Source organism: Penicillium nucicola (genome assembly GCF_028828085.1).
Source record: "Penicillium nucicola strain IBT 29836 chromosome Unknown utg000012l, whole genome shotgun sequence".
NCBI classification, from domain to species: domain Eukaryota; kingdom Fungi; phylum Ascomycota; class Eurotiomycetes; order Eurotiales; family Aspergillaceae; genus Penicillium; species Penicillium nucicola.
This window is the reverse complement of record NW_026643136.1, coordinates 51,735-71,748: the sequence shown is the minus strand read 5'-3', so window position 1 is coordinate 71,748 and position 20,014 is coordinate 51,735. Positions and strand designations below refer to the sequence as shown.

Genomic DNA, 20,014 nt, shown 5'->3' with positions numbered 1-20,014 from the left:
GGTAGTGAAAGTGATTTACTTGTTCGAAGAAATTTAGTTGTTTAGTTGATCACCACCTTCGCAGAAAAGGGAGGGTGTTGTTGTTTATTATATTTTATTGGCTTATTTGTCTCCACTTGTTCTGATGTTCGTGCATCATCTAATACCTTGCGACCCCCCAAACTACCAGCGAGAATTCTTTTCCCCGCTCCGACAAGATTGTCGCACCTCTCTTTGCCTCGTATCAAACCTGAGGTAGCCTCCTTCAACAGGCACCAATGTAGACTACAGGGATTCACGCACCCTTTACGTGCTTCTGATCAGATCACCTGCATGATGCACAATGCGTGATGTGGCATACAGTACACTTTCTGGATCAATAATCGCTTTTAGGATCTATGCTGTCGGCTTCTGGGAGCTAAATGTCCTCCAATAACCGTACCCATCATCCCTGAGAGCGAGCCAGACCGTTCCTGGCCTCTCTTACCTTTGATCCTGTGTCATTTTGTGTTCCTGGGAACGGCACATGACGAATACATGTTCCTCAGGCAAAAGCAAGATTTCCCCGGCCACGGATCCTATTATCGTCAACTTGGCCGCTGAGCAGTCAGAGATCGACTATCGTGAAGAAATCATCAAGAATAGAATTACACATCATCGTAGGCGGCGGTTATGAATACCCTTTCAAATCTGATATGGACATATGTGGCCCAAAACAAGAGTGGTTGACAGACAGGAGCGATGTAGACCCAAACGAAACCTTCCAAGAGTTTGGACGGAATGGAAAAGATCATCTGTGTCTATCGTTGGCCTATGTAGAGCCTCTCGTAGATAAGGTGCCAAGAAGATATTGACGATAAGGTCATTCCAGATCGAGCGTCTCAAAAAGGGATGACGCTTGGGACGCAGGAACCAGAAGCTTTCTTCCAAGATGAAATGGCTCTTGAGAGAATCCTCTTGAGACGAAATTAGTTCTGTGAGAACAGACCGAAGACCAGGAACCAATCAGGAGCATATTCGTCATGTGAATCTCTTCTCCGTTCCGCTCCCTTCCTGTAATCATTATTATAGACCTCCCATTCTCTTGGAGCATACATACAGTATTACTGTATACTGTAAGAACTTGGCGCGGTCGCTACAACAGACCTACATATTTTAAGCATGTAGCAATATATCGATCGATGTCATGTAATGTACATCCAGCTGTAATTTCACGCAAAATCCGTCGACGAGACCCTTTCCCTAGATATTCCGAGAGGAACGCAGTCTTCGATTCCCGGGAACGATAAACCCTGAGATGTAGGAGGAGCTGTAGGAGAAGTCAAAATTTTAAACATATATGGAGGAAAATTCTGGAGACCTCAGGCAGCCACGGGTACGAGACGCCAATTGGCAGACTGAAAGCCCCATTGACCCATGGCCCCAGATCACATGCTCTCAGGCTGGTGCCTAAGGCTGCAGAATTTCAGCTACAATTCCATGACACTAAACGTAGGCCCTGTGAGCCATGACCTTCAGAGACGCCAATCATCCGACCACAGTCACCAAGGACTGTGCATCAAGTTATTCCGGATTAATGCTTGGATTTTTAGCCCATGGTTGTACAATTTCATTCATAGGAATAGTACAGTAATTAAAGCCGAAATAGAATTACATACAGACGTGGTTCGTACAAGATTAAACGGCTAGAGACCCGCATCCTCGCAGTGGCGTGGGGACCAGAACCCAAATCAATACTCTTGGCCTCACGTGTCACAGTCCGACTATGAGCTTGACTGGCATGGCCAATCGCGTGATACGCAGATCATGTAGGTCGTCTTCAAACGCTCGTGCAGGAACCGGCGCTGCGTCATTTATCGGGCATCAGAGCTTCATCGCCGGCAGAGCGCGTAGCAGGTTGGTAAATCGGATCTTCAGGTATTATTTCACTTGATCATAGTATATTGATGAAGGCAATCGCTGCGACTACTGACGAGGCTGATTGACTGCGTTCATATCATATTTGCGTAGTCTTAGCAAGACATCAATGATATATATCCGCAACTGCCCTTGGCTCCTTCCTAGTAGCCCATAAATCATAGAAAGACACCCAAAAAATAGATATGAGAGCTGAGAATTGCATATGTAAAGCGAATGCACAGTACAAAAGTTTCGCTTCGAATACTGGCAGTAAATAGTAAAGATGGGTTTCACTAGGCATCAATTAAGATGTACGACTAATAAACTGTTCCTTCATGAGAAACTTCACCACCTTCGCACACTGAACGACGGAGTCCTCCAATACGATTGTACAATGCTAACACAGGTAGGTTCGTCACCCGCGTTTTTTGTCCTGCGAACTTGCCCTGCGCACCCAGTGTGGCTTTCTCGAACAAGCGGAGGGTGACGAACCTGTATGTGCGTTGATCACCAGTCCCTTCACCGCCCGATTACTGCACATTTCACCACACCGGCATCAATATCAACACGTCAACACGTCAACACGTCAACACGTCAACACACCAGCTCTAAATCTCTACTTTCACTTCACACTGGCATAACAAACATCCTACTGAAACAGCGTCACAGCACAACAGGGCTCGAAGCAGCGACAGCCGTGGCCACGAAGACGCTCCAGCCCGCAGGCACGAGAGGGACACCGTGACACATCGGAGTGTGAGAACCGAAGTCCTGAATATTTCGGGCTGGGAATCGGGCTCCTTTTTTATCTTTTTGGCCACGTCTCTGCAGAGGAGCCAGTTGCGCACATCCTAGCGAGAATCACTGTCTCGTTGATGAGAGTTGAAACAATTTAACGGTTGTTGGGATTTATTCTGTGTTTTCCACGGTTTGGGGCGTGCAGATCCAAGCCTCCACTATGCCCGTGACTACTCTGGTTCGCCGAGGGGCACAGTACTACCGCTAGGCTCATGTAAACTTTTCGTCTCAAATCCATGCGTTGATTGGGATGAAAGGTTTTCAACGTACTGGCGCCCGCATGAAAGAAACTCAACGCTGGATCGTTTTTCAAAATTCTTCTCGCTCTAGCACGTGTTGAGAGTCTCTTCTGGAGTGTGTCCTACCATTCAACATTCAACGGCTGGGTCGGCTAGGTCTATTCAACAAGCCAATATTCAGCAACCTTGATTTTCACCACCCAAAAATACGAAACCAAGTTTATATCGTTTCATCCACGATGAGTCAGCGTGTTTCTGGGATTATGGTTCACATGGCATCCTTCGTAACATCCCCTTCTCCTCACTCAACAACAGCTCTCTACGATGTACGACTATTCGCAGCGGCGAACTAAGCGCCGAATGGAGAGTTTTAATGCCCGATCCCGATTATCAAAGGCTCTGGCAGAGGAGTCCTCAGAAGATTCTGAGTCTCCTGGCCACCCAGAGAACGATGACGCTCACGATGAACCACCCGAACCCGTCGAGAAGAGACATGGTCTAACTGAGAAAGACTCCCTCAAGAGACGTCCCCAGGCGCATACAAATGCAGCCACGAAGTAAGTGACACGTACAGTACGACTGGCACCATGTTCATGACTAACTTAGTGACCGCAGGCCGATTCGACGAGTGAGGTATGTCTATTTCACGGGCTTCGCTAGAGCCCGATCTCAACCCCCTCTTTCATTCTGGGTCCGGGCTTATATATGAAGAAGAGGAAGACTGCTAAGACATCACAGGTTTCGAGAAGACGAAGACTGTGCAACAAGGAAAATCGAATGCTTGGAAGGGGAAGTTGAAGCTCTCAAAAGGAAGGTGCAGGCTCTTATGAAGAAGTGGGATTTCGTGGAACCATTTTTGGAAACGCAGTGCAAGGCAGAGGGGGTGTCCACCCTCAAAAGAATCCTAATCGTCAACAGCTAGGGTGACTGGAGATTAGTTGCAATTTCACTTGATTGAACACGATAGATACGCGCTACTTCGCGAATTTCACGTTTCTCAAACATTGTCGCGTTGCTATGATACCGGTGAAACTCTGGACACATGAAGCACCGGTTACACCAATCAAACAACAAGCGCATTTAGGCAGACGTAGGCACGGTACTGCGATGCAGGTCCCTGCGGGGCTTGGTTGGGCTTTGCTGAAGTCTAGTGACCATCACTCAACTTCACCGCCTGGCCATATACCACAATACCCACATCAGCACCCTCGTCCATACTATCGTCAACGCTCATCAACGTTTATCAACGTGCATCAACGTTCATCAACGCCCGGTCAACACATCCACGACGCACCAAAATACTCACCATATTGTTCGCTCCACGCCTTGATAGCAGATACAATTTATTGCGGCAGGAAGACTAGCCGACCGCAAACCGTGAAGACAAGAGGGTTGGGAATACGGCACTCGATAACTAAGGTTGACGCTTGAATTTAGGACTCTGACCATTGGTTTGCATCTATCTAGGGCTCATTCTATCTCTCCAATGATGATCCTTCCTAATAAGAGGTACATCAAGATGGTGCGCAGATCTTTGCTTCTTCGAGTACTCTTGAATACTTGAATACTGGTCCCTAGCACCACGAAGAGGTGACTGCACATCGCTAGAGGTCTTGTTAACGCAGCAATCCCCTACGAAGCACATTTGTTGACGCAGAGCTCGTCCTGCGAAGCACCTTTTACACTCGCGGGGCTCAGGGCAGCGAGGGAGCACATTTTTACACTCGCGGGGCTCAGGGCAGCGAGGGAGCACCTTTTACACTCGCGGGGCTCAGGGCAGCGAGGGAGCACATTTTTACACTCGCGGGGCTCAGGGCAGCGAGGGAGCACATTTTTACACTCGCGGGGCTCAGGGCAACGAGGGAGCACATTTTTACACTCGCGGGGCTCAGGGCAACGAGGGAGCACATTTTTACACTCGCGGGGCTCAGGGCAACGAGGGAGCACACTCTTACACTCGCGGGGCTCAGGGCAGCGAGGGAGCACACTCTTACACTCGCGGGGCTCAGGGCAGCGAGGGAGCACATTTTTACACTCGCGGGGCTCAGGGCAACGAGGGAGCACACTCTTACACTCGCGGGGCTCAGGGCAGCGAGGGAGCACATTTTTACAGTCACAGGGCTCATTGGCTGTGAGGGAGCACATTTTTACAGTCACAGGGCTCATTGGCTGTGAGGGAGCACATTTTTACAGTCACAGGGCTCATTGGCTGTGAGGGAGCACATTTTTACAATCACAGGGCTCATTGGCTGCGAGGGAGCACAAGTCTTACATCGCTGGGCTCGTGGCAGCGAAAGCCGTGGTCATGGAGACCCTCAAGCCCGTAGGCAAGACGGACACCATGACACATCGGAGTGTGAGGACTGAAGTCCTGATTCTTTTTCGGCTGGGAATTGGGCCTCTTTTATACATTTTCGGCTACGTCTCTACCAAGGAACCACATGCGCAGATGGTAGCGAGAATTGGGTATTTGATGGGCGTTGACGTGATGTGAACGACGTCGAAAGGATGTTTCGAGACTTTGTGGCCTACAGAGTCAAGAATTGTCCTGAAATCATTTCTCTCAAAATTCTGCGTTGGGTGTGGTGAACAACTTTCATCAACTGTTGAGAAGAGTCATGCCGCAATCATATGAATTTTACACATCGTTGAATTTGCAATTAAATCGCTCAACAGGGTGCCACCTAGTCCGGCTATGAGTCAGAGTCTTATGGAAGATGATTGAAACTTTCGATAATGGTAAAATAATGTTCTGGACTTTCTGAGCGATGTTCACGCTTGGCCGTGCCCATGGTGAGCTTACTTCGCCATGAAGTAACACCCTTGGTTCCCATGGACGCACATATGTGGAAGTTCAACATCTTTTGTGTTCAAACCCTGTCCGCAATTGTTGGGCACAAAGTGACACAAAAACAATGTTCCTTTGCTTAGCAAAGCCTCGCAATCAAATTTTCAACCCGCTTGAAATACAAAATAAAGTTGGTTTTCTGTCAAAGTTCATTCACTCATGAAAAAGGGTTGTCTCTCTTGCAAATTCTGACAGACTCCTAGAACCATTGACGTGTTGCATGCGGCTCATCGAAGTCGGTAGCACCAGCCTCGAAAATCTACTGCACAAGTTCTGAAATGCTGGAAGAACACAATCTTCGCTATCGGACTGGGAATGAATGCCAATCCGAATCCGCTGCCTCCATGCAGATCAAAACTGAGGGAGTAGCAGCCGGCAGAGAGAATCAACTTCGGACCGAGCGCCGCTTCGGAGAGTCAATCGAACATAGTCAAGAATCAGTGACTGTCGATCATCCATCGAGCAGCCTGCACAGTCGCGCACTTTCCACCACGCAGTAAGTGACCACCTTCATTATCGTGTGCTTCATCGACTGCGATGTTCTAACCAACTATTTTCAGACCTTCCAGGCGAATGAAGTCAGTACACCGTTCTTGCATGCTTTCTGCCTATCCTGCCTCATTTATTCCGATCTAGATTGTACAATTTGATTACATATACAAGAGACTCGCTGACAGATGGATACAGGGCGAGAAAGAACAAGGATCTGCGGCGCTCAATCACGCCGAAAAGTCTTGCTGCACACTTGGACGTTCTCAAGCGTGAGTTGCAAGTCCTCCAGAACGTGCTTGTCTCGTCCCATTACGGACCGAAAGAACGGTGTCACAAAAAGCGCGTCTCTTTCGAAGGCCCTGTCAGCGAAATGATCTACATATGATGTGAGAAGCCGGAAAGCGTTTTGTCTTCTTGTGATGTCTACACGTCGACAATGATTTCTATCTTGCTTGCTGAAGTACTTAATGCTTGCTTTGAATTGTCCCTGCCATGTGGGTTGGTCTGTGGAAAGCCAGATACCACTCTGCTAGAACGTACATATCAATCAGCCATGTCGACTTTGGGGACAATAATCAAAGTCTTGGTCGAATTGACGAGCACATAAGATGAAACAGTGCCTATGTTCCAGGACAACCACGTGCACTCCTTCAACCAAGGCTCACCGCGAAGCTCTCGTGATCGCCACCTGTCGCAAGATTGCAACGCTACTATCACATTGTTGGGACCCTGAAGATGAATAACCAATCAAACAGCGCACGCGGATTTAGACAGACGCAGGTACGGTTCTGCGATACAATCCCAGTGATGAGCCACGGGATGGTAGATCAAGGCAGTTCTATCCGTGGTCCGGAGAAGATGCTGGGAGGATCTGCACAAGTCTAGACACGATCCACTGGCCCAAATCGACGTCTGTCAGTGTTGATGGAACCGAGGTTTGTTGCTTAAGGGACAAAATTAAGGTATGGTCGAGGGGGGGCATTTGGAATATCACAAAAGTTCTGGAATCAGCTTGGTAGGCTACACCCGATCCAATCTTGTGGTGGCTGCCACTGGAGAATAAGCTCTCCAGTCAAGTGGCACATTGCTCATTGTCTATCTGGTCTGTAGAACGTTCTAGAAACAATGTCTTCTGTCCCGCATTAACCCCTCTCGTAGAAACTACATGATTTCTTCACGTCTAACACATCCTCTCCATCTACTCAATTCGATTGCCAGTGTGATCCAGCAGATGGCTTGTAGAAAATATGCCAATCATGGGCAGACCCCACGAGCTTACGTAACCATGTCTCCGTGGTTTGTACCAATAGCCAGAGAAACCGATTGGCTCCCGGCATGAGTCGACGTTGTGGACCGGCCCTCTACGCCCCAACTTTATTTCAATCCCCTTGCACATCTGGATCATGACTCTGGCGATACACACTATTTTCAGTGCAGTGTTCATCTTTTCTAAATTACCGCACATTAGCAGGTCAATACTGTGGTGAATCTGACCCAGTCCTCTTCATTTTCTTCAGCTGTCGGGCTTAATCACGAGTAACATGGGAAGCAAGCGGTGCAGAGGCCCAAACATCAATTCTCCGGGACGGCTGCATTCTCTCACCGAAAGGGCGTCTCCATGGTTCATCCAGATTCAGCTGTCCAAATGATTTGCGGTCCCGTTCGTGGAACCACGGTTTGTGGCAAACTTCATTTCCTTGCGACTGGGGCCGTCGACGACAACGTGTTCGCTTGATTCTAACAATCGCTCTGCTTTCTCCCACCGACTCGATTAAATCTAATCAGTCATATTTTCCTCAGCTAACCATAAGCCAGATATCTCGGTTTTCGGGTGTTCACTGGCTACCATGCTCTAATTTTCTTCGGGAAGACTTGAAGTACCGTGAATTCTTATACACTGTCAACGCGCATACGGTGCACATGATTCCACGTCCAAGATGTGACAGTGATCTGCTGCCTCAGTACGAAAGCAATGCTGGCGTCACGCAATCCGTGCTGGATGCTTACAGGTCATTCTAGTTTCTGTTTTGGGGCAAAGCTTTGAATATACTTGATCTGCTAGCCCTTGAGTCGCTGCTGGGATTTTATTATCAATTGACTTGCAAACGCAGTATTTTCGGCCTGTCAACAAATCATTCTATATTTGTGCCTTGCCAGATCCACCACAGCATTTGGTCATATTTCGGCATCAAGAGACTGCAACCATGAGTAGATGTCATCTGAATACCGCTTGTACAAAAGTCTCCACTTCTGAGTTGTATATCGCTTCAATCTGGTGAAGAACTCTCTAGGTGTGTTTCGGCAGCAACAGAAATCTGTCTTTCAGATCTTGCAGGCGCAGCCTTGGCAAAGAAGGTTGATGTTTGAAATTTCGCCTTGGCTCGGCTCGACGGCACTCTGAATCTGGGAGTCTTTCTTCCAGGAACTTCAGGAGTTGGTAAAGCGTCTCCGCACCTGAAATTGCACCGATACAAAGTGAAAATTCAATGGCAACGCGGTTCATTTGGAGGAGAGATTCACGATCCTGTGAAAGACGGTGGACAGCAGCGTGGCGGATGCCAGAAATCAATCTTTGCCATTTTTGTATGCCAGTAGCAGCTTGACGGCAAGAGATGCACTGTATCTTGTTCTAATGTCTCACCAAGAATTTGAAAAGCTTGTGTAGCTCCAGTTCCTCTGGGCATGTCCACCCAGCCATGAGAGACTCCTCCAAGAGGCATTTGTGAACGAAGTGAAATGAATCGAGTTCAAGATGTCGCTGTATGGCTCGTAGAATAAGATTTTGTGCGCGGAATGGGATGGTTGTCATTGGGACTCCGAGAAGTGAGTGCAGACCTTGTAGGACTGTTGTTCCACGCCGATTAGTCGGCGCGTTCCCAAATTTGTAGCTTTGACTTACTGAATATGGTATTGAACTCCCCTCGGCAACATTCAGCCAATTGATCTAGCAGTCTGTGAGCGTTAGAAACGACCTTCAGATTGGGAACCTGGCTGTGGGTTCTTACCGCTTACTTTCAGGCTGAGATAGCCAAGATCTGGTCAAAGTGCCTCCGGCCACATACTGACTCGATGTGAAAGAAACAGGGCTTGTGCCCGGCTGGCTTTGTTTATTGGTCGTTGTATCATTCCAATTTAACTGCATAGAAGCACATGGATGTGATTGCACTTCTCGCGATTGGCCGCGGCGCGGGACATTCCTGGCTGTCAAAGCTTCGTGCTCCGGCAGCATTGGTACCTGTGAATGGAATTTCCCTTGTCTCCGGCGCCTAATTTGACGCCTTGAACGTACCATTCTGGAAAGATTGAGCAGACGATGGGTCTCACGATGAGTCTGTTTGGTGGGAAAGCAACTGGAATAATAATGGGACTAGAGTTTTTTAATAACAAACCCATACTGTATGCCTGAGTAAGTCAACTGTTGTAAATTACAGGTCCATGGAATCATTTTCTGCGTGTGACCAGGGTACCAGCAGAATTTGATTGTAGCGTTGCAATGTCGCACGGTGGGGCGATCGACAAGGAAGCAGATCCCGGCCCTTGGTAGCTCAACTGCTTCACATCATTTTTCTGAGAACTTGTCTCGGGTGTTGTTGGCTTTGCGACAGTTGAGGTATTTCAGACTTCATTAACGAGATGGTGGAACTTTCTGTGGCCGTCGTTGAATACATTCGTCTACCAGCACAACGAAAATGAGAAGTCCAAATTTCATTGACAGTAAGCAAGGAAGTTATTTAATTCCCCGCTCGCTATCTCTACAGTATATCAGAAGATTGAATGTAGCCCAAAACTGCCTCTGATCAACAGAGTTCTTATACACAGTTTTGCGACATCACCTAAGACTCCTAGATGTTCCTTAAACCAAAGGCCATCATACCTGGTCAACGAATATTTTTTATCTCTGGATTGCCCGGGTATTCGGAAAAAGGATCGCTTTTGCCTTCAAATACCCAAGGAAATCTCGAAATATTGGCAATAATGATACTGATCACGTTATATAATACTTTTTATCATGGAGAATCCAGTCTTGACCTTCATGGAAGGGGTTATTGGACGGATTCAATTGGTATAATGACTGTCAAGGTCGGCCACATGAAAATGTCAACGCCTCAACACCATCCGGACCAGACGAATCAACTTAATTGCTCTTGCTACATATATAACAAGCACCGATGGAGTTTGTGTCTCATTTTTGTTCTGTTCTACTTTTCCTACCGCCTGATGCACAAAAACCATCCAATTTTGGTCTGCTCAGCTCAAGCAACATTGGAAACGTCGGTACACTCATTTTTTTAAGTGGCTGGTCAGCCATTGTGCAAGCGTCTCACAATGTCTCTTTTACTCCTCCCACCGGAGATCGCATTGCTCATTTCAAGCCATTTGAACTCGTCCAAAGATATTCTCAGCCTCCTCCGAACAAGCCAAAGGCTTTACTATCTCTTGATCAATGAGCTTTACCAAAGGAACATCCTCTCAGATGGTGGATCGGCCCTTGTATGGTATGCAGGTCGTGAGGACGAACTTGGAGTCCAGAATATGCTTCGTGCGGGCGTGAATGTCAACGTTCGATCGCCAAATCGCGCACAGTCGACAGCTCTTCTGGAAGCGGTTTCTTTGAAGCATACTAGTGTCGTTGAAGCCCTTCTTAAGAATGGGGCTTTGCCAGATGTGGCCGATTCCCGATCCAGAAGACCTTTGATTTTGGCGACAAAGGGTCGCAGCGATGTGGCGATCACCAAGTTGCTTTTAGAGCATGGAGCCATGGCTAATTCTGTTGCATCTGACAAACATGCTCCACTACAAGAGGCCATCCGTTCAAATCAGGAATCCAAAGTTGTATTGCTTTTGAAATATGGGGCTGTTACACACATCTTGGAACGCCGGACCGGGATGACTCTCATGCACGTGGCAGCTTCCAAGAACACTACCCCCGGAATTATCCACATTCTCATAGGCTCTGGTCTTCAATTGGAGTCTCAAGACAATATGGGCAGAACGCCACTTCAAGTCGCAGCTGATCATTCATGCACCCGCGCTGTGCGACTGTTACTAAATCACGGCGCCAATCCGAACTTCAAAAATCAGAATCAGTACTGGAAAGGGTGGAGTGCACTGTTCTACGCGGCAACGAATCCCAGCATTCCTGGAAATGGCCGAAAAAGCATCATTCGAACACTATTTCTACATGGAGCCGAGCTCGATGCAAGAAATCACGCCCAAAAAACGCCGTTACTCCATGCTGTCTCTCAGAGCGCCATCAAACAAGCGCATGCTCTTGTTGAATGTGGTGCCAGTATCACGGCTACAGATATCAACGGAGAAACAGTTCTTCATTTGGCTGCTTCTTCATCAAGCTGGTGTCCCGGTATGATAGGCTGGCTTGTTGACAACGGCGCTGATGTTAATTGGGTCGGCGGCAAGCATAGTGAGACACCGATCTTCTACGCTATCAGGAACTACTGGAACCGACAAGGCATGGCATGCCTAAGAACCCTTCTGTCACTTGGGGCTGATGTTCAATTTCAAAATATCGATGGTCTGACACCTCTTTCCCTTGCTGTGTGCCTCGGATCTATTGAGTCAACAGAGATTCTACTCGAACACGGAAGCTATGTTAATTCGAGAGACAAGACCGGCAGATCCCCTCTGCATCACGCCGCCGAAGCACAAAATGTTGACAAGATTGTCGGACTTCTCATTCAATACGGGGCTGATGTGAACTCTCGGGATATGCTTGGATTCACGCCACTGCATAGGATTGTTGCCAAAGAAGGGACGTGGGAAGCAGCGGGGGAATTGTTAAAGGCCGGCGCTGATCGAAATGCTATTTCTGATGATGGAAAGTTTCCTCATGATATGGTTGCTGATGGCCCTTGGGCGGAAACGAAACGTTCATTGATCCGGTTTTTCGTGTTGTGACCGGTGCCACCACGCTCAGTCCCTCTGTTATAGCTCTAAAGTACTGCTCGATAAACATTTCAGGCAGCCTGTTGGAATATGAATCTAAACCCATTTTTACTATATATTGCCGGAGTCATGGTAACGACGCGCTGTGTACTTGCAAATGGAGTTGGGTGACCGCACATGCTCGGGCCTTTTCAAAGTTGTGTCAATGTCGGCTTTCTGTTTCTGGAATATTGAAACGGATTCAACACGATTCATTCCTCATTTCCGGACATGTCGACTTCACAATTTACTTGAACTGAGCTCAACGATTGGCACGCTAGTGTATTCACGGAGCCATGAGGGCGTTTCTTGGATCACATGCCGGGTATTCAACGTTGAATGTCAAGTCAACGCGAGGGGACCTACTAAGTCAATCCGAACAATCTTTGATATCACCGTCTGACTATTCGTATCATTATGGTGAGGCGTGAGTGCAAACTGGTTTATTGCGATATTTCGATGTAACAGCTTCAACTTTCCGTCATGCAACATGAGGATGGCTTTGCTCACCACGCTCAACGGGTAGAGGAAATGTCCACGAGGAAGGTTAGAGAGCTGCATAAATAACAGGCGCACGGCTCAGAGACAGAAAAAGAAAATAACTCATTCAGCTGCAATGCTCCAAATGCAACAATGAGTAATCACACCGATGAGGATCCCATGGAGCAAGATAGTTGCACGAGCACGAGCGACGAAGCGAATCTGCAGCTGGATCGAGAATTACAACAGAGCGCGGGAAATACTCGCGCAGCGACTGAGTTGTCACAGCAAACTGTCACAGTTGGAATTTCACCTGCCTATGTAAATGGCTGGGACACTACCGATGCTTTTCGCGAGCTGTATCAAAACTGGTATGCGGCATTCTTTTTCATTGGATAAGCACTGAGCGAAAATAGGAAAGATGCCATTCTCGAAAGATTCCAGCTAAAGCGACTGGACTTTAGGCCATTTTTGGAAGACAAAAAAGACCATTTCTCCATCATAGTCCCTACTAGCTCAGACGAAAACGGCAACAGTCGAGCTCTAGGGTTCATCAAATATGAAAAAAAGACTGGTCAAGTCACACTGACCAATGCTTGCATGCAACTTCCTGTCGAGTCTCTCGTGATGGGATTCACATCCAAAAACGATCTCGACCAGCTGGCAGGCTCTCATGGTGAGGGGCTCAAACTAGCTGCGTTGGTACTGAGTCGAAAGGGGTATAGAGTGAGCGTGGCTGCAAGTCAGTGTAAGTGGCAATTTGGTCTGCATGGAAAGTACCAGTCTCTCCGTTGTGTCACTACTCCTTCCCGGAAGATGAGTCCTGCCATTCAACGAGAGCCAGCTGATGATATGGCAAACTTGCGCTTCCGGGTTGAAAGAGACATTACGGTGTTGATTGGGGCTGGACGTGCCAAACAAAGTCCAGTGGTCTCACCTGAAACGTTTTTCAAATGGCTTCAAGTCACCCTCGATATCCGCGGACTCTCCTATCCTTCCTCGATTGTAGAAACACCCCATGGAGACTTGGTTTTGGATCTGCAGTTTCACGGAAGGCTTTTTCTCCATGGGATTCTGCTACCGGTAGCAAATTCGGGGTTCAAGCCCCTCAAGTTTGGTTACAACCTTACTCGGGGCAAGTTCAGCCGTGATCGTCAAGAACTGGTCGCCTCGTGTGGAGTGGCACAGCAGGTGCTACAAATATGGCAGTGTGCCTTGCGTATGCACGAGCAGACCTTGCTTCCAATCTATGTCAATCTCCTCCAAAACTTTCCCCATGTGGGCGATGTCGACCACGCTGATATACTTTTGGAGCCGTTTCTCAAGACTCGTATCTGGAAACACCTTCTCGGTGTGGCAGGGAGAAAGAGATTTTTTTATTGCGAGACATCAAGCGTCCAAGTCAGTTCGCGGTGAAATGTCCAAGCTAGATATGATGTATACTAACCTTGAACAGAGTGTGGGCATGATACGAGAAACCACCGGGAAGACACCAACAAGACTTCCCAAAGCCCTCTGGAACCTGCTGCGCTCAGGTTCAGGAATTCGGACCATTGAGGAGGAACAGGTAGAGCTTTTCAAAGATGCCGAGATCTGTGCTTTGCCCGAGTCTACCTTTGCAAAAACAACAGCCTGGGCTTTGAAAGCTTGTCTGGCCCTATTGAAAACGACAAGTCATATCAAAGTGTTCTATGTCAAAGGACTGACTCGGAGGCTTGACGTGTTATACAACGCTGAACAAGGTGCGTTGAAGATTCATCATCGATGGTTGGATTTTGATGCGACGCACCACGACGCATCGTGTCGAAAATGGTTTCCTGCTGCCATAAATGAAAAGCATGCGCCGTTTTTCTGCAGTCACATCGTAGAGGAGATCTTGTGTCTCTCGATTTCTTCGATGTTCAAACCATCCCCGACGCTGCGCATGACTGAGATGCGATATATGCGTCATATCAGTCGTCTCCTTCGGGTTATGCCGCATAGCATCAAACTCACACCCCACTCAGGAGGCCTGCTGGTCACCTGGGAAGACAATGAGGCAGAATCGTTTCGAAAGCTTGGCGGGGGCCCACTGTACCGAGTTGTTCTCCACGCGGAGGAGTGTTTCATCGACAGGTCGGAGCTTCTCTACTTGAAAATAGGTAAGTTCACCAGTCTACCACCGTTTGCCATCAAAGCACATCAAAGTACCCAAAGCTGACTTGCCACAGTACCGAGTGGGATGGAATTTGCGTCGTGTGGGTGCCGTCAGCAAATTGTTGTCCAAGCGCGTCGATGGTGTGTCTTTGCCGCTTTGGATCATTCCACAAGGTATTATGCGATGATCTCTCTCAATGAGCGGCTGGCGATCTATGGCCTTCCATCTGGGCTGGTGTCACCTCGTGACAAAAGCATGGGTGGGCCCGGCCACATAGCATGCAATCTGGAGCGATCTCCGTTCGTTGATCGCCAACACGAACACAAGACTTTGGAGCTGCAGACCAACCTACGTCCGTATCAGTGAACAAACGAACGGCGAAGAGTCTCGCAATTTCAAAGGGATGAATGAATCGATGAGCAAAGCTATTCCAGTTCCGATCTCCACGTACGATTCGATTCTAAATGTGAACTGGGCATGTGGGCCGTCCATGGTTCACCGTTTCGGAAGTGTCGAATTTGCCCCGGTTACGCACTATCTTTCTTAGGGTATGGCTAAACGATGGGCAACCCGAAATTCGCTCTAGATTATTGTGGGTATAGAGTATCGGGTAGAACGGAAAGTATGAGCTTCTCAGTGTCTTTGGCTAATTTCCACAAAGCCTGAAATTGCTGTACCGAATATGGCTGTGCTGCGGCAGATCCCGCACCTTTCGACGCCGTTGGCGGTTCGCCAGACCTCTATGAATCTGGCCCCCACGTTGGAGCCATGGATCGCCGACTACGGAGATTGGAGTGTAAGGACCTCCCTGCCTCCTTCCTTGTTCAGTTTTCTACGATGCGGGAATTGTCTTAAAATGCCTTATGTTCTTGATTTCTCACCTCGATACTTATCAAGCTACTCTGCCAGTCTCATGACATTTTTCCATATGTACCGTGGTAGCTTTACCGGATCCCAGCTCAGGGGAGGCGATAGGGGCTAAAAAAGACCAGGCATTGAATTTCAGGGGTAACCATCAAAGGGTCGATCCTCCGTGCGCGGATCAGGCCCATTCCGGCTAATCCAGACCAACGTCATTACCCCTACAGTATTGTCAATCCACATTTCTAGTTTGTCTTCAATCTTCTGATAACCTTGAATTCGTCGAACCTTCTTCGTTAGGGCTAGCAGGGTATTGAAGCCCCAGGTAGATTGCTCAAATCATAAGTTAAATCTGGACGGTATCATGGCATCCCCAGCCCAGTCAGTGTGCGTACTGAAGGAAAGAACCAATTTGAAAAGTAAACATGAAGGGTCCACAACGTGCGGACCGTGCCCGGAGATAACCCGGACCGACATGAGTAAATGGAAACCTCTACCAAATTTTATATTTTATAATTTTATTTTTTTGTTGTTCAAGTATCCCTTCAGCGAACCTACACTCCAAAGATATTATCCTTCATTTACTCAAAGTAGCGCTATGGATGGCCTAGGCTTTTGTATCTTGGTGGCTCGAAGGTATCAATCAGGCTTGTATGACCACGCGGGCATTCGTCTGGAATCGAACGTGGTCCCGGAAGCTGCGGCAAGGGTTGTAGTCGATTTCGCCACTTTGCTTTCCACTACTGTAGCTAAAAAGATTACATGCGAAGTGTCGAACTAATTAGTTTTAGCGCAGCCTCTCAATTTTAGTCAATGACTTGGGTAGAAAGACCCATCCTCTCCTCTGGTTTAAAATTATTTCTCCGTCTTCGCGCACCTGAGCGCCATACACTCACCCAACGTTATTCATTAAGTCGAATGGAGACCTCAAATTGATTTGAAGTATTCTTTCTAAGCGATGACTTTTTCTGCGACTGTTCGTCCGGAGACAGCACCGCCTCCAAGGACAGCACCGCCTCCAAGGACAGCACCGCCTCCAAGGACAGCGCCGCCTCCAAGGACAGCACCGCCTCCAAGGACGACCAGCTTCCCGTTCGGGCTTTCTTCGCCCATATATTGCTGGATTTGCTGCCGGCCGATAGAGCTTTCATATTACGCGCCAGACACTTGGAAAAACGTATTCCAGCCTCTCCAAATTTCGGGGGACAATGGTCATCTTGTTTCGGCTCGACGCAACTCTTTAACTGAGCAACCAGCCGTGCATGCTTGCTGTTGGAAAGTTGCAGAATTGGTACTTGGACGCTCCAGCTTTGATCAGCAATTACTGAACACGATTGCAAACCACCTTTTTAACCTGAGGCTTTTCGCTAAACAAACGCCCTACAACTGCGAAACGAACGGGCTGGATTATGCCCTTTTTGCAGAACCGGAGGCTGCTATGGATACCGCCGACGAGGATATATGTCGAGACAATTTTGCACCGGACTTTTTCCAAAAAGGCTTTGCACTACTTGATCAGGAACCGGAAAAAATAACAATAGATCAAGTTGAACGAGTCGATCATTGTCTAGCTTGTTGGATCTCTATATGGAACCAGTACGACTTGCAAAATGACAAGAACCTGAACGTCAGATCTTGTGTTGAAAGGATAGCTAAGAACATCAAAGAATGCGACCAGTCCAGGTTTCCCAAGACCTACAATTTCCGTGTCGCATGGAACAATGTATACGAAGCGATCAATGCCATGAACAATTCCCCGCCACCAACCTTTGTCGCCAGTAACCCGCAACTACCTGCCAGCCCATATAATAGAAAGCAATGCATACCGGCAAAGACTTGTCGCCGACTGGAGTTTTTATTTTCAAGCTATGCATCATCGCCCTGCCTGTCAGGCATTGCTTATGATGGCAAGCTGCTGGGCTTCAAGCCCCGGTCTTCCAAATCATACCATGTGCGCATCAAGGATCTCAAGGGTTTGGTACTCGGTCGAAATTCTGTAGGTAGCATCACAGCTATAAAGATCAAAAATGGTGAAATGTGGAGCCAGTGGTATGGAGAGCCGCAAAGCGCATGCAGTGATATCGAACTGGAATGGGAAAATGAGAATAAGAGGTTGATTTTTCATATTGAAGTAAGTTATCGAACACTTCTATTACTGACCTCGATAGTTGTTGTCTCAGAGAATTCTAAATGTCGGTGCCAAATAGCGTTCAACAGATCAACTAGTTTTAATCGTGAGAATGGCGACAATGAAATATTCTGAAGTTGCTTCAACATTTCAATCCCGATAAAATGACCAGCCAATGGGTTAATTCTGTCAAATAACGTTGCTGCGGTCCAGCTCTCTCTATTTTGCGCTTGATCCATGATAACCTCGTAAAACAGTGTATTCAAGCATTGAAAAAATACATATAACTAGAAATAGAAAAAAGAATACCATGTACCTGCAAAGCCGCAAATTGTATCGATACAGTACGTGCTAAGAACGAGGCAACCTTTCCATCTGTATTCAGCATTTCAAACATTGGAACAGCTAGGAGAAGATGATGTCTGAAATGTGGTCGAAGATGACTCGGAAATTTTTGACGCAGATTTCTCTGTGGTCAAAGCCGACAACGTCTTGGTAGAAGATTCCGAATCCGTAGCATCGCACCGACTGCCATGCTTGAGTCCATTTTCGAATGCACAGGTCGATGTAGATCCTTGGTAATTGAAGAATTTCACCAGGCCAGAATCTTCCACTTCAATCCATGCAGCTGAAGAATCTCCCACCATGCCACAAGCCTCCACCCCGTGAACAGGGTAGCGATTGGTGCCGTTTGTGACTTCTTCCGCTGCCAGTGCGTTAGTATATCGTTATTAACTCTTCTTATAAGAACCCACTTACTCGAACATGTCTCTCCCTTGAGTCGGCCAAAGTATGCTGAAGATCCTGTGCAGCCATGGTTGTCATATGACCATATCGCGCATTGACCATCAATATCAATGATCTCTAGAGTGCCACCGAGCGAGCCGCTTGCGTAGGCAGTAGCGAGAATCATGATGACAGAGAAACGCATCTTCTTTATCTTCAGGTAAGGTGGATAGACTTGAAATCCGAAGATGTTTTGTGTGCCGTGTCCAGTTCTGTATTGTGTACCCAGTTTATTCAGTGTGTTTTCTAGTTAAGCGCAGTAACGAGGGAAGGACATTAGCGACTTTTATAGACTTACCTTGAGAGATCTAGGGGCTGCATGTTGTCTGTGGCAAATATGAAAACGCTGTCTCTCTTCTGAACAAAGATGAGGCGCGTTCAACATCATGAATTTAGTACGTTGCATATATTGAGGCCGATCACGAGCAACAGAGTTCAGAGTCAAGAAACGAGTTCCTGGAACTTATTGAACGTCAACGGAAGCGTGACCAACTAACTGATGACGACGATATTCTTTTGGATTTGGTGAAACCCGCAAAAATAGACCACGAGAGACTCCGTGGACGGAACTAGGTTGAGTGTACTCGGGCCGTCCTACAATTTCCCGATTAAACACTAAAGCGTAGGCTGGTCGCTTTCAACGCTAAATATTTCATCTAATAGTCTGGGTGAACAAATAACGCTCGTCAAGTTCCAAATATGCGGTGTGATCCCTTTCCTAGCCATAAATGTGGCTCTGATTTTTATGTGCCTAAAATCGAACTTGAAAGGCTTTTTTGCTCCGCATATTGAAACCTTACCCATCCCAGGAGCTGTCAACCGAATAAAAGCAATGCCCGTGATATGAATGCATGGCTATGAGCCGGCCTCAACTAGGATAGGCACCAGCATCGTTCATTTCCTGCCCGGCATCAAAGTTGATTGTTGAGTAGAGATCCAGAGAATATAGATACCTCGACTCCCTGCGTATTTGCTTTCCACGATATTTATCCAACGACCTTGGAGTCGATCATTCCTCACGCTCGGAGTGACCCCGTATCTTTTTTTCTTTCATCCAAGTGTACTTTGACCAAGTTTTGTGAATGTTTCATTGATCCCGGACCAGTTCCGTCTGGGATTGCCACAAGAGGTCTCTCTTAAATTACGCTGCCATGGGGAACTCCACAAGTCTTCTGCTCTATCTCCTACAGAGGAAGCAAAAGGTGGATTCCTGTGACCAGTAAGGGCGGACACCCCTCTCCTGGGCTGCTGAGTACGGCTCATTGACTGCTGCAAAACTTCTACTAGCGCGAGGAGCAAATATCAATGCATTGGATTATGAAATTGACACGCCATTGACGTGGCTTTTAAACGCCGGAGGCTCTAGAGTGACAAGTTAAGCGGCGACTGAAGCTTACCTCAGAAAGATGGGCGCGAAGGAACTC

At 47.5% G+C, this 20,014-nt stretch overlaps 4 protein-coding genes across 4 annotated transcripts; all 4 read left to right on the top strand.

The window, feature by feature from the left end:
• Positions 1 to 3,239: 3,239 nt before the first annotated feature.
• N7511_011239 (uncharacterized protein) lies at positions 3,240 to 3,837 on the top strand (the record flags this gene model as incomplete). The annotated part of the gene is made up of 3 exons (XM_057133616.1): positions 3,240 to 3,472; positions 3,531 to 3,548; positions 3,654 to 3,837. The coding sequence occupies 3 exons, from the start codon at positions 3,240 to 3,242 to the stop codon at positions 3,835 to 3,837; spliced, it is 435 nt and encodes a 144-aa protein (XP_056978734.1).
• A 2,204-nt stretch (positions 3,838 to 6,041) lies between these two features.
• N7511_011238 (uncharacterized protein) lies at positions 6,042 to 6,640 on the top strand (the record flags this gene model as incomplete). Its single annotated transcript, XM_057133615.1, has 2 exons — positions 6,042 to 6,259; positions 6,451 to 6,640. 2 exons carry the CDS (start codon positions 6,042 to 6,044, stop codon positions 6,638 to 6,640), a joined length of 408 nt encoding a protein of 135 aa, XP_056978733.1.
• Positions 6,641 to 10,581: 3,941 nt separating this feature from the next.
• On the top strand, positions 10,582 to 12,171 carry N7511_011237 (uncharacterized protein; the record flags this gene model as incomplete). The annotated part of the gene is made up of 1 exon (XM_057133614.1): positions 10,582 to 12,171. One exon carries the CDS (start codon positions 10,582 to 10,584, stop codon positions 12,169 to 12,171), a length of 1,590 nt encoding a protein of 529 aa, XP_056978732.1.
• A 660-nt stretch (positions 12,172 to 12,831) lies between these two features.
• Positions 12,832 to 15,181, top strand: N7511_011236 (uncharacterized protein; the record flags this gene model as incomplete). Its single annotated transcript, XM_057133613.1, has 4 exons — positions 12,832 to 13,049; positions 13,095 to 14,079; positions 14,135 to 14,819; positions 14,889 to 15,181. 4 exons carry the CDS (start codon positions 12,832 to 12,834, stop codon positions 15,179 to 15,181), a joined length of 2,181 nt encoding a protein of 726 aa, XP_056978731.1.
• Between the last annotated feature and the right edge of the window lie 4,833 nt (positions 15,182 to 20,014).